At 45.8% G+C, this 14,011-nt stretch overlaps 1 protein-coding gene across 1 annotated transcript in view; it reads right to left on the bottom strand.

The window, feature by feature from the left end:
• LOC129697689 (dynein axonemal heavy chain 8-like) overlaps positions 1-14,011 on the bottom strand; it is a 474,747-nt gene that overhangs the window by 179,606 nt on the left and 281,130 nt on the right. Inside the window, exons 55-57 of the mRNA XM_055636398.1 lie at positions 12,305-12,451; positions 10,052-10,182; positions 8,711-8,833 (exon numbers count right to left, since the gene is read on the bottom strand). Coding sequence (XP_055492373.1) covers positions 8,711-8,833; positions 10,052-10,182; positions 12,305-12,451 — 401 coding nt within the window. The remainder of the gene's footprint in view (positions 1-8,710; positions 8,834-10,051; positions 10,183-12,304; positions 12,452-14,011) is intronic.

The raw sequence follows: 14,011 nt of genomic DNA, 5'->3' as shown, positions 1-14,011 counted from the left end.
TTGGAAAATTTAAAAAAATGCAAATGGATTGTTGTTTTACCTGGAAGGACTGTTTGGATCCTTTAATGGTGAGAAGGGAAAAGATTAAAGAACATAAGTTGTACCTCCAAAACTTACATGACAAAGTGCCCTAAGATGGGAAATGGCAAGAGGGGATGGGAATGTAGATGGGGGATGAAATTGTAGACTAGGGAGTGATTCGTTCAAAATGCTGAAAGGGGAGAGAATTATGTTGCTGAAATTGGAAACTTTTTGGAGATACTGAAAATAGCACAAGTTGAGGCACAAGGGGTAAAGACCAGACCAGCTATGTTCTTGCTCCGTGGACGCAGAAGAGGTGTGCAAGAAATAGATGAGATACAGTCAAATAATCGGTTCATAGAGAAAGTCACTGTTCAAACAGAAGAAAGACACTTGGACAATTTGAAGTCTGAAGTTGCTCATCACTGGAGTAAATGTAAGGAACTGGACAAATGGAATGGAGTCCTTAGGATGGGAGAAAGTATAATCAAATCACTTTACCAGTTTATTTATTCATGTGTGTATAAATTATATCATGGTATATGGACACATTTATCTGTTTTGTAGTAAATGCCTACTATTTTCTGTGTGCTTAAGCAAAGCAAGAATTTCATTGTCCTATACAGGGACACATGACAATAAACTCACTTGAACTTGAGTCCAGAGTGTTTTATTGTCAATGTGTCCCAGATAGAACAATGAAATTCTTACTTGCAGCAGCACAACACAATATGTAAACATAGTACCCTGTAAACGATATAATAAAGGAGAAAATATATCTTCAGTGTGTGAATGTATACACCTTCACTCACATACATACATATTTGTGCCTATTTACAATGCTGGAGACATTTTGATATTATTATTCAGGTTTTTACACCAATACACAGTTCTTGGCAAAAATCTACTCATCATGTGAAACCTTACAAATAACATATAAATTAGATAACTTCAAGGCCGAAAGTCAAAAACTGCTTTCATAACTGACAAATTTACATCGTTTTACCCCCATTTTGGACACCAAAAATGTGACCTTTAAAAACTCTACCACATTTAGTCATGAATATTTAATTCATCAATATGCCATATGACCCCTCATACATATACATTTTAATAATGATCGAGGGAAATATCTTCATCAATACCAGGAGAATGGGGTTCGGAGGGAGAGATAGATCAGCCATGATTGAATGGTGGAGTGGACTTGATAGGCTGAATGGCCTAATTCTGCTCCTATCTCTTATGGCCTTATGACCTTAGGAACGTCTTGCTTATATGTGGTGAGATAATATGAGGATAAAACGTTTCAGAAAGAAGTGCAGATGCAGGAAAAAATCGAAGATAGACAAAAATGCTGGAGGAACTCAGCGGGTGAGGCAGCATCTATGGATCAAAGGAATAGGTAAAGTTTCGGGTCGAGATCCTTCTTCAGACTGATCTTGGGGTGTGCGGGGGGAAGAAGAAAGAAAGAGGCAGAGGGCTGTGGGAGAGCTGGGAAGGGGAGGGGAAAGAGGGAGAAAGCAAGGACTACCTGAAATTGGAGAAGCCAATGTTCATACCGCTGGGGCGTAAACTACCCAAGCAAAATATGAGGTGCTGCTCCTCCAATTTGTGGTGGGCCTCACTCTGGCCATGGAGGAGGCCCGGGATAAAAAGGTCGGATTTGGAATGGTAGGGGGAGTTGAAGTGCTGAGCCACCGGGAGATCAGGTTGGTTATTGCGAACTGAGCTGAGGTGTTAGGCGAAGCGATCGCCAAGCCTACGCTTGGTCTCACCGATGTAGAGCAGCCAAAAGGGGGGGGAGATAGGAAGATGTGGCCAGTGGTGGGATCCCGTTGGAGGTGGTGAAAATGTCGGAGGATTATCTGTTGTATGTGATGGCTGGTAGGGTGGAAGGTGAGGACAAGGAGGACTCTGTCCTTGGTATGAGTGGGGGGATGGGGAGTGAGAGCAAAGCTACAGGATATAGAAGAGACCCTGGTGAGAGCCTCATCGATAGTGGAAGAGGGAAACCCCCGTTACCTAAAGAATGAAGACATCTCCGATGCCCTTGTTTGGAACACCTCATCCTGGGTGCAGAAACGGCGTAGACGGAGGAATTGGGAGTGGGGGATGGAGTCCTTACAGGAAGCAGGGTGGGAAGAAGTGTAGTCCAGATAGCCATGGGAATCAGTGGGTTTGTAGTAAACGTATATCAGTAGTCTGCTATCTGCGATAGAGATAGTGAGGTCTTGAAACGGTAGGGAGATGTCGGACGAATCACAGAAGGGGACGAGTCAGAGTATGGAAGTGAGATCGACCGACTGACCAAATGGTGCCAGCGCAACAACCTGGCTCTCAGTAAGACCAAGGAATTGATTATGGACCAGTAGGGGAAGGATGAGGACCCACAATCCTGTTTATATTAATGGGATGATGGTGGAGAGGGTCAATAACTTCAAATTCCTGGGCGTGCATATATGGAAACATAGAAACATGGAAAATAGGTGCAGGAGTAGGCCATTCGGCCCTTCGAGCCAGCACCGTCATTCAATATGAACATGGCTAATCAGCCAACTCAGTATCCAGTACCTGCCTTCTCTCCATACCCCCTGACCCCTTTAGCTACAAGGGCCACATCTAACTCCCTCTTAAATATAGCCAAAGAACTGGCCTCAACTACTTTCTGTGGCAGAGAATTCCACAGATTCACCATTCGCTGTGTGAAAAGAAAAAATCTCATCTCGGTCCTAAAAGACTCCCCCTTATCCTTAAACTGTGACCCCTTGTTCTGGACTTCCCCGAACATCGGGAACAATCTTCCTGCATCTAGCCTGTCCAATCCCTTAAGAATTTTGTACGTTTCTATAAGATCCCTCCTCAATCTTCTAAATTCTAGCGAGTACAAGCCGAGTCTATCCAATCTTTCTTCATATGAAAGTCCTGCCATCCCAGGAATCAGTCTGCTGAACCTTCTCAGTACTTCCTCTATGGCAAGAATGTCTTTCCTCAGATTAGGAGACCAAAACTGCACGCAATACTCCAGGTGTGGTCTAACCAAGGCCCTGTACAACTGCAGTAGAACCTCCCTGCTCCTATACTCAAATCCTTTTGCTATGAATGCTAACATACCATTTGCTTTCTTCACTGCCTGCTGCACCTGCATGCCTACTTTTAATGGCTGGTGTACCATGACACCCAGGTCCAGTTGCATCTCCCCTTTTCCTAATCGGCCATCATTCAGATAATAGTCTACTTTCCTGTTCTTGCACACCAAAGTGGATAACCTCACATTTATCCACATTATACTGCATCTGTCATGCATTTGCCCACTCACCCAACCTATCCAAGTCACCTTGCAGCCTACTAGCATCCTCCTCACAGCTAACACTGCCCTCCAGCTTTGTGTCATCCACAAACTTGGAGATATTGCCTTCAATTCCCTCATCCAGATCATTAATATATATTGTAAATAGCTGGGGTCCCAGCACTGAGCCTTGCGGTACCCCACTAGTCACTGCCTGCCATTGTGAAAAGGACCCGTTTACTCCTACTCTTTGCTTCCTGTCTGCCAGCCAGTTCTCTATCCACATCAATACTGAACCCCCCAATACCGTGTGCTTTACGTTTGTATACTAATCTCTTATGTGGGGCCTTTTCAAAAGCCTTCTGAAGATCCAGATATAACACATCCACTGGTTCTCCCTTACCCACTCTACTAGTTACATTCTCAAAAAATTCTATAAGATTCGTCAGACATGATTTACCTTTCATAAATCCATGCTGACTTTGTCCAATGATTTCACCACTTTACAAATGTGCTGCTATCCCATCTTTAATAACTGACTCTAGCATTTTCCCCACTACCGATGTTAGACTAACTGGTCTGTAATTCCCTGTTTTCTCTCTCCCTCCCTTTTTAAAAAGTGGGGTTACATTAGCTACCCTCCAAACCTCAGGAACTACAGAATCTAAAGAGTTTTGAAAAATGATCACTAATGCATCCACTATTTCTGGGGCTACTTCCTAAAGTACTCTGGGATGCAGCCTATCTGGCCCTGGGGATTTATCGGACTTTAATCCATTCAATTTACCTAACACCACTTCCCGACTAACCTGGATTTCACTCGGTTCCTCCATATCATTTGACCCCCAATCCCCTGCTATTTCCGGCAGATTATTTATATCAGAAGACCATATATCAGAAGATCTTTCCTGGACGCAGCACACCGATGCAATTATAAAGAAGGCACATCAGCGACTCTACTTCCTGAGAAGATTACGGAGATTCGGCATGTCGAAGAGGATTCTCCTAAACTTCTACAGATGCACAGTAGAGAGCATTCTGACCGGTTGCATCGTGGTCTGGTTCGGCCACTTGAACGTCCAGGAGCGGAAAAATACTACAAAAAGTTGTGACCGCTGCCCAGTGCATCACCGGCTTTGACCTCCCCACCTTCGAAGGGATCTATCGTAGTCGCTGCCTCAAAAAGGCAGCCAAAATCATCAATGACCCACACCATCCTGGCCACACACTTATGGGATGGAATTCTGGACATCCGAGGTGAAGATGAGGGAATGGGTGCCTGGAAAACGGAAGTCCTGGAGCAGATGAAGAGCGTGTGAGGTGTCTTGAACATAGGTAGGAGCGGAATTGACCAGGGGGGGATTAGGATGGAGTCGAGGTATGTGGAAATAAGTTTGGTGGGATACGAACAAGCAGAAACAATGGGTTTCTGACTGTCCTTGCAGACCCATTGTTTCTGCCTGTTCGTGTCCTGTCCTCGAAATACAAGGTGTAGCTATGGGCACGCGCATGGGCCCTAGCTATGCCTGCCTCTATGTTGAGTACGTCGAACAATCCTTGTTCGAGACATACCGTGGCCCTATCCTCGAACTCTACCTCCGCTGCATCGACGACTGCATTGGTGCCACCTCCTGTACCCGCACACAATTCACTGACTTCATCCATTTCACCACTAACTTCCATCCAGCACTCAAATACACCTGGACCATTTCCGGCATTTCCCTACCATTTCTTGACCTCACTATCTCCATCGCAGGTGATAGACTACTGACTGACATCCACTATAACCCTACTGACCCCCATAGCTATCTTGACTACACTTCTTCCCACCCTGCTTCCTGTAAGGACTCCATCCCCGACTCCCAATTCCTCCGACTACACCGCATCTGCTCCCAGGATGAGGTGTTCCACACCAGGGCATTGGGGATGTCCTCATTCATTTGGGAACGGGGGTTCCCGTCTTCCACTATAGTTGAGGCTCTCAACAGGGTCTCTTCTATACCCCATAACTCTCTCTCCCCATCCCCCCACTCGTAACAAGGGCAGAGTCCCCCTAGTCCTCACCTTCCACCCCATCAGCCGTCACATACAACAAATAATCATCCGACATTTTCGCCACCTCCAACGTGATCCCACCACTTGCCACATCTTCCCATCTCCTCCCCTGTCTGCTTTCCGCAGAGACCTCTCCGTAACTCCATGGTCAATTCGTCGCCTTCCCACCTGAACCAGCCCCTCTCCGGGCACTTTCCCTTGCAACCGCAAGAAATGCTACACTTGTCGTTTTACCTTCCCCCTTGACTCCATTCAAGGACCCAAGCAGTCGTTCCAGGTGCAACAGAGGTTCACCTGCATCTCCTCTAACCTCATCTATTGCATCCGCTGCTCTAGATGCCAGCTGCTCTACATTGGTGAGACCAAGCGTAGGCTTGGTGATTGCTTCGCAGAACACCTCTGCTCGGTGCGTATAACCAACCCGATCTCCCAGTGACTCAGCACTTCAACTCCCCCTCCCATTCTGAATCCGACCTTTCTGTCCTGGGCCTCCTCCAAGGCCAGAGTGAGGACCACTGTAAATTGGAGGAGCAGCACCATCATAAATCTCGGTTGTAGCAGTCTCCCCAGCGTTGACATTGACTTCTATAATTTCAGGCGAGTCAAAAATTGTTTCTCCTCCCCTTCTCAGCTTGGCCTCACCCACTGGCTCCTCCTCTTTTAACATTACATCCCAACCTCACATCAGTCTGAAGATTACATCCCAACTTCTATGCTCTATAATCTTCCCATCTCCTCCCCTGCCTGCTTTCCGCAGAGACCTCTCCCTCTGTAACTCCATGGTTAATTTGTCCCTTCCCACCTGAACAGTTCCTCTCCGGGCACAACGGTCTGCCAGGAAGAAAGGTTTGTGGATTTTGTTTTAAGGTTGTGTGGGGCTGGGAAGGACCCAAGCAGTTGTTCCAGGTGGGCCAGGGAGCCGGAGAGCAATGAAGCCAGTGATGGTGCTAGAGATAGTGGCCTGGTGCTCGTCTGGTGGGTCTGGTCTACAAGGATGAACCAAGCGTAGGACGTGTCTGAGAGTTGGTTCGCAGGCACCTCAGCTCGGTGCGTAATAGAGATCAGCGTGCCAGACTCACCACAGCACCTCCCTTGTCGGCAGGTTTGATCACCCTGTCTGGGTTGTTGCCAGGATGAGAGTGAGGCTGTATGTAAATTGGGGAGCAGCACCTGAGACATTTCGGTTGAGGCGGTTTGGCCCCCCTCCGGCAGTCTGTAAATAAAATTGTCTTCTCGGTAAGATGGGCATGAGGGGGGAGTCCAAGAGGAGGGGGTCCCCTTCCCAGACAGGAGAAGGGGACCCACTGGCTCCTCCTCTTCCTTTCCTTCGAAACCACCCTTGGATCAGTGGCGACGGAAGGATTTCGACCTGAAATGTTGCATCGTGGCTTCGCTCCATAGAAGCTACCTCACCCGGTGGGGACGGAGGGGAACAAAAGTGAGGCCTCGATTGAGGCAGCACCGTTCGGTCTCAAGAGGGGGAGGTCAGGGGACATGGTCAACACACTGCAAGGATGGGGGTTTGGGGAGAAGGATGAGTGGACGGAGGCTGCGGCGATGTCTGGTAGGGGGGGTGGAGGGTGGTCAGGGAGGAAAGGGGTATGAGGACTATAGTGTGGGTGGGGAAGAAGATGGAATCATATGGTTTAAGGGGGAAGGGGAATTCCCCGGAGGAACAGCCACTGAGGTTCCTTGGGTTAGGGGGACGAGCACTATACCCATCAGCGTTAGAGCCCGTACCACGGCACCTCCCTTGTCGGCAGGTCATCATCACCCTGTCTGGGTTGGACTCAGGATGAGGCGAGGGCTGTACGTTCTGCTGGGGAGTGTTGAAGTGAGACGGGGGTGGAGTAGTTGAGGCGGTGGGAGCCGCGCGGGCAGTGGAAATCCGGGTCAAAGCGGGCGAAGGGTAGGAGGTCCTGGTCAGCGGATGGTCGGTTGGAGGCGGAGAGAGGTCATCGGCGGGCCTGGTGACTCCTTCCCGGTGAAAAACCCTTGGATTAGCGGTCCTGGTGCGGAAGAAGAGGTTCTCCGGTCCTGGTGGGGTGGAGAGGTTCGAGGGTCCCGACGGAGGGGAACAAAAGTGAGGCCTCTGCTGAGGCCAGACCGTTCGGTATCAGAGAGGGGGAGGTCAGGGGAGGATGGTGAACACACGGCAATGGCTTTTTTTTTTATCCGGAGTATCTCACAAACAATAATCCTGAGGCGATGTCTGGCAGGGTGTGGAGGGGGGGCATACGTTACTGAATGTGTATGAATACCATTAGTGATATACTAGACCAAGTGCAGACCCATGGTTTGAGGGGAAGGGGAAGCCCCCGGGAACAACCACTGAGGTACCCGTGGGTTAGGGGGGAGACGTGGCACTCCAACTCCAGCGGCTCAGTAATCAGCAGTGATGTAGGAGTCTTAAATGGCGTCTTTGAGGCGAGATGCGGGTGCCGGCAGCCATTATGGTCGCTGGCCAGCAGGAGGAGACAAAATGAGTGAGTGGTGGGGTGGGGAAGAAGGATTTTAATAAAAATGTGTACGACGAAATGTAATGAGGAATGGGCACTTGGAATGATAAGTGAAATCCCACCGAAATGGTCAAAATCGGCAGCTTCTATGGTAGAGAAGGCCCGGTCAGCGGAAATATGGGGGGTGGGGCAGAGAGATTTGATTAAAAAAATGGTGTGCATAAACGGTGACGACGAAATGTTTAGGAGTGGATCCTTGGAAAGAAAAGCGAAATTCGATGGTCCTGGAAAAGAGGTCGGCGATTCTGCGTCTGGTTTCCCGATGAGGAAAAAAAGTTATTTGATTGGCCCTCCTCTGTCATCTAAAAATAATAACTTCAACTACTAATAATTAATGATGGCTATGGCTTTTTTACCAGTATCTCATTGGGCATTGTGACATCACACGATGGAACAAATCAAAAGGCAGAAAGGCAGCCGGACGGACGCCAGGCGGCAGCCACACAGTTTTAATACATATATATCTATATATATATATATATATAGCTGTTCCTTCTGTTATAGAACTTTGACTACAACGTATGCAGGTGTTCAAGAAGGCAACTACGTTAATTTACTTGTTACATGAATGAGTTTAAAATAATCATTTTCACAGGCTTTTTCTTTCTATATTAGCTGCCTTTGAATCTTGGTGTTGAAATGGATCATTCAGAGAAGATTTGACAGGGCCAGAGGCTCCTGTCTATTATATACACACACACACATATATATATATATGCACACACACATATATATATATATATACATATATACTCAAGACTGAATGTTTACTTTTTAAAACCAGTGTGAGATGCCACCACAGGTAAATCTAAGCCAAGTGATATTTTACCTGATCTCCCCACTCATTGATAACTGGCATGTTGATATCATCAACAAATATGGTCATTTTCCGTCCACTTGGCGGTCCGTATGTACTTCCTACTCTCTTTTCCACATAACTTTCAACAGTTCTCTGAGAAGATAATACATATAATAGTTTAGTTTAGTTTATTGTCACGTGTACCGAGGTACAGTGAAAAGCTTTTGCTGGAATAACAGTTATAAAATAACTGTAAATTATATAACCACATTACGAATGAATGAATGAATGAATGAATGGATGACTGCATGAATGAAAAAGTTTATTGACCAAGTATTCACATACAAGGAATTTGCCACGGTGCTCCGCTTGCAAGTGACAACATGACATACAGTGACAGTTAGGAATGACACATAAAACATTAAACATTAATAATAAAACATTACTGATTAAACATGTGAATTAAATAATATACCAGAGCAAAAGGAGGTTACAGATTTTTGGTTATTGAATAGAGCTACTGCTCGTGGGAAAAAGCTGTTTTTATGTCTGGCTGTGGCAGCTTTGACAGTCCGGAGTTGCCTTCCAGAGGGAAGTGATTCAAAGAGTTTGTGGCCAGGGTGAGAGGGGTCAGAGATGATCTTACCCGCTCGCTTCCTGGCCCTTGCAGTGTACAGTTCGTCAATGGAGGGAAGGTTGCAGCCAATAAACTTCTCAGCTGATCGGATGATTCGCTGCAGCCTCCGGATGTCGTGCTTGGTGGCTGAGTCAAACCAGACCATGATGGAGAAGGTGAGAACAGACTCTACGATGGCCGTATAGAATTGGACCATCATTGCCTGTGGCAGATTGTGCTTCCTCAGTTGCCACAGGAAGTACATCCTCTGTTGGGCCTTTTTGACTGTGGAGTCGATGGTGACCCCCAATTTAAGGTTCTTGGAGATGATGGTTCCCAGGAACTTAAATGACTCCACAGATGTGACTGTGGTGTTGTTGATGGTGAGTGGGGTGAGGGGACGGGGAGCTCTCTTAAAGTCTCCAATCAATTCCACCGTCTTAAGAGCATTGAGCTCCATCATAGTTATATGCCAGCTCCATGTGTTTTACAAATCATGATAAAATAGACTGTGGAATAATTTAGAACATTTGAATGCCATCCTATTGTGCAGTATAGGCAGGCTTGAGTGGCTGGACGTGTATTATTGCTGTTTCAATTGTCACAGCTGAAGTCTTGTGACAATTGAAACTGATTTTCAATTGAAACAAAGTTTGTTAGGCTTTGGAAAGGATGCAAAGGAGATATTTTACCTTCATTATACTGTCATTCTCAAGTAATAGGCTCACTTTTAGTTCCATTAATCTATCTGTTACCTGGAACATATAGGGTTCTGTGGCAGAAGAGAAATTCAGACTCTTGGAGAGGTGTTCCTCAGGATCATACTTCTTCAAATACCCTTTAATCATGACTGTTTTTGCTGTTCCTTGTTCCCCAGTTAGAAGTACTGCCTGTTTAAAAAAAACACAGCACATTCAGTTTGCCAACAATATTTCCTGCATTATTTACCTTTAGAAATGTTGGCATACCTGTCAAGCCTTATTAATATTTTTCTGTCAGTACGTTCCACATATTTACATTTCAATTAATCAAATAAAACGTTACCGGTGAAATAAATAAATTCTTACTTCACAATAACTGAGAAGATAGTGTCACAAGTGCTAAAGTTGGGAATTAGTTCAACTATGCAATTCTGAGCAGAGGGATAAGAGTTGTTGGTTCGCACTCGAATATTTGTGGTGGTTTCTAAGATAAAGTGATTTTTAAACTTGCAACAAGTTGGCAGATGGCTATAAATTGTATTTACTCATTTCTAAGTAATAAACCAAGTGGTAAAACAGATAATGGTATTTTAAGCAGGTATCATGTATCTGGAAGAATTTGGGAAATAAATAATAATCAAAGATAATGGACAAATACCAAAACTTTGTCATTTTTATTTCATAGTAAGTGAGTGGCCATCTAAGAAACTGGAAGTACAAATGGTACTGTTATGTCTCTCAGACTGGTACTTAGAGACAAGTATGAAACAGAAACATAGAAAATAGGTGCAGGGGTAGGCCATTCAGCCCTTCGAGCCAGCACCGCCATTCAATATGATCATGGCTGATCATCCAAAATCAGAATGATTACATCTTGCAGATGTGAAGTTTACATGCGTAGGAAAGAACTGCAGATGCTGTTTTAAACTGAAGATAGACACAAAAAGATGGAGTAACTCAGCGGGGTAGACAGCATCTCTGGAGAAAAGGAATAGGTAACATTTCGGGTCGAGACCCTTTTTCAACCCGAAATGTCACCTCTGCCTTTTGTCCAGAGATGCCGTCTAACCCACTGAGTTACTCCAGCATCTTGAAGTTGACATGGGCTTGGTAAGGATTGCCATCTATATTGCCAAATTCGTAGTGTCCATTTTGAGGTTCTTTTTTGGAAAGGTCTTTCCCTGTAGGTTTAGCTTTGGGTGCTTTGCTTTTCTTTGATGAAGACCTGCATGTGTAATTTAGGAGGAAAGAAAAAGACTACAAGACTGAAGAATTAAAGCTAGCTCAGCAACTAAACGCAAAGGATAATGCTCAACTGGAGATTTGGTGACTAGTATGTTATATGGAGATGGGCTTTGCAAAGTTTAAAGAGAGGCTCCTTGCTTTTTGTATTGAATATAAATGTGATGGGCTTCATTGTTGAGGGAAACAATTAAAGTTTGCTAAATTCTATTGCAAAAAGATTAGGTGATCACATCAATGGCAAATGGAACTTAGTCCAAGTGTGATGTAGAAGGCAAACATGACAAGTTTGTTGTATTTTATGAAGCAACAGAGCAGCCAGAGACTGTCACACAGTTGTACGGCACTTAAACAGGTCCTTTAGTCCACATCTACACTGACCACCAAGCACCCAGTTAGACTATTCTCTGCATATTTCCATCAACTCTTCTCCCCAGATTACAATGGTCAATTAATCTGCAATCCACAGGTCTTTGGGATGTGGGAGAGGAGTGACGAATCCAAAGGAAACTAATGAAGACACAGGGAGAATCAACCTGCGAAGAGTGATACACCAGCTCTACCAGCCTCATGCTAATGATTAATTAATACAATTATCATGAAACCCTGTGATCTCTGGAATTATAAAGATCACACAATAAGTGATTGTGATAGACAGAGTTGATGTGGACAAGCTTTTCCCTTTGAGAATAGGGAAGATCAAACAAGAGGACATGACTAGAATTAAGGGACAGAAGTTTAGGGGTAATATGAGGGGGAACTTCTTAATTATCATGTGGAATGAGCCCCAGTGAAGTGGTCTGGAATTGGTATCATTATAAATAAATTGATCACATATGGATGAAAGGGAATGGAGGGTTATGGTACGAGTGCAGGCAGGTGGGACTAAGGGGAAAAAAATTTGTGCGGCACGGACTTGTAGGGCCGAGATGGCCTGTTTCCGTGCTGTAATTGTTATATGGTTTGTTATATGGTTATAAGTAACAGTGCAGTGCCAGACCTGCCGCTAGGCATCCCCTTCCAGTTCCAGCGATAACATAACAACAAACTTCCTTCACTATGTACTTGCCTTATGTTGTTTAGCTATGATATTTACAAGAAAGTTAGTCCTAATATTGTCCACATTTGGTACCAGGATTGAATTATAGTCTGGTTCACTGTCAGGCGGGTATAAATACTCTTGAACCCACATTTTCCAGTTCTCCCAATCACCTGAATCAAAAAGAAAACACAGCAAATAACTGTTAAAACAAGAGAACAGTGGTTTGGTTCCGTCGCAATGCTAAACTATCTCAGGTTTCCTTTAAAATATCTCCCAAGACATTCCTGGGCTTTATAAAAATACGTTTTTAATGTTATAAGGACCTATGTTTAAAAGTATGAATGTCCAGAAATTCAGTAAATTTGGAACATGACTATAGTGGCTAAATGAGTTCACAGTCAGATGGATTTGGAGCTTCTATGTTTCTGGATTATTGGACAGGAAACAGAATCCGATCTATAATAGAATTTATGTACAGAAATACAAGAGTGTGGCCCGGTGGTGCAGCGGTCGAGTGCTGCCTTACAGCAATAACAGCACCGGGTTCCATCCTGGCTACGGGTACTGTCTGTACGGAGTTTGTACGTTCTCCCCGTGACCTGCGTGGGCTTCCTCAGAGAACTTCAGTTTCCTCCCACACTCCAAAGACGTACAGGTTTGTAGGTTTAATTGGCTTAGTGTGAGTGTAAAGAAACTGACCCCAGTGTGGGATAGTGTTATAATATGCGGTAGGATAATGTTAATATGTTTCGGGTTGAGACCCACATCACCCATTCCTTCTCTCCGGGGATGCTGCCTCTCGCGGCTGAGTTACTCCAGGAGGGGGAGAGGGGGAGAGAGAGAGGGGAAGAGAGGGGGAGGGGGGAGAGATGGAGGAGGGAGAGAGGGGGAGAGGGGGGGAGGAAGAGAGGGGGAGAAAGAGGGGGGGGGGGAGAGAAGGGAGAGAGGGGAGAGAGGGGGAAGAGGGGGGAGAGGGGGAGGGGAGGGGAGAGAGGAGGGGAGAGGTGGAGAGGGGAGAGAGGGGGAGAGGGGAGGAGGGAGAGAGGGGAGGGGAGAGAGAGAGATATTCCAGCCTCTTAAACTCAAGCACCATGGTAAATCAATGCTTACAATAATAATCCACTCTATGATCTTTGGCAGTCCAAAAGGGGCGAAGGAAAATGAAAAAATCCCCCCCCCTCCCCCTCCCGTCCCCCCCGGCCAGTGATGTGATGCACGCGGGGATCTGGACCAATCGCTGACAAGGTCTTGGACAAATCCCGTCCCCGGAGACGTCATGTCCCTTATTTGGCTTTTCGGCGTCATGCTCGTTCGGTTATTTGGCTTTTCGGCATGGTTTCCATTCGGTATTTTGGCTTCCACTTCTTCACTTCGGCTTCTCGTCCTTCATCGCCCCATCCACAGGCGGCTCATCTAGCAATTGCCATCCCCACCTGAATCCATCCATCACTTCCCAATTCTTGCCCCACCTCTTCCCCCTCATCTCTCTCCACTGATTATGGCCAGGGCGGTGAGTTGCTGCCTTACAGCACTTGCATCACCGGAGACCTGGGTTCGATCCCGACTACGGGTGCTGTCTGTACGGAGTTTGTATGTTCTCCTTGTGACCGCGTGGGTATCCTCCAGGATCTTCGGATTCCTCCCACACTCCAAAGACGTACAGTGATGTAGGTTAATTGGCTTGGTGTATGTGTAAATTGTGTGTAAGATAGTGTTAATGTGCGGGGATC

This window comes from Leucoraja erinacea, chromosome 5 (assembly GCF_028641065.1).
Source record: "Leucoraja erinacea ecotype New England chromosome 5, Leri_hhj_1, whole genome shotgun sequence".
NCBI lineage: Eukaryota > Metazoa > Chordata > Chondrichthyes > Rajiformes > Rajidae > Leucoraja > Leucoraja erinaceus.
Note: the sequence above shows the minus strand (reverse complement) of the source record. Positions and strands in the feature narration are given on the sequence as shown.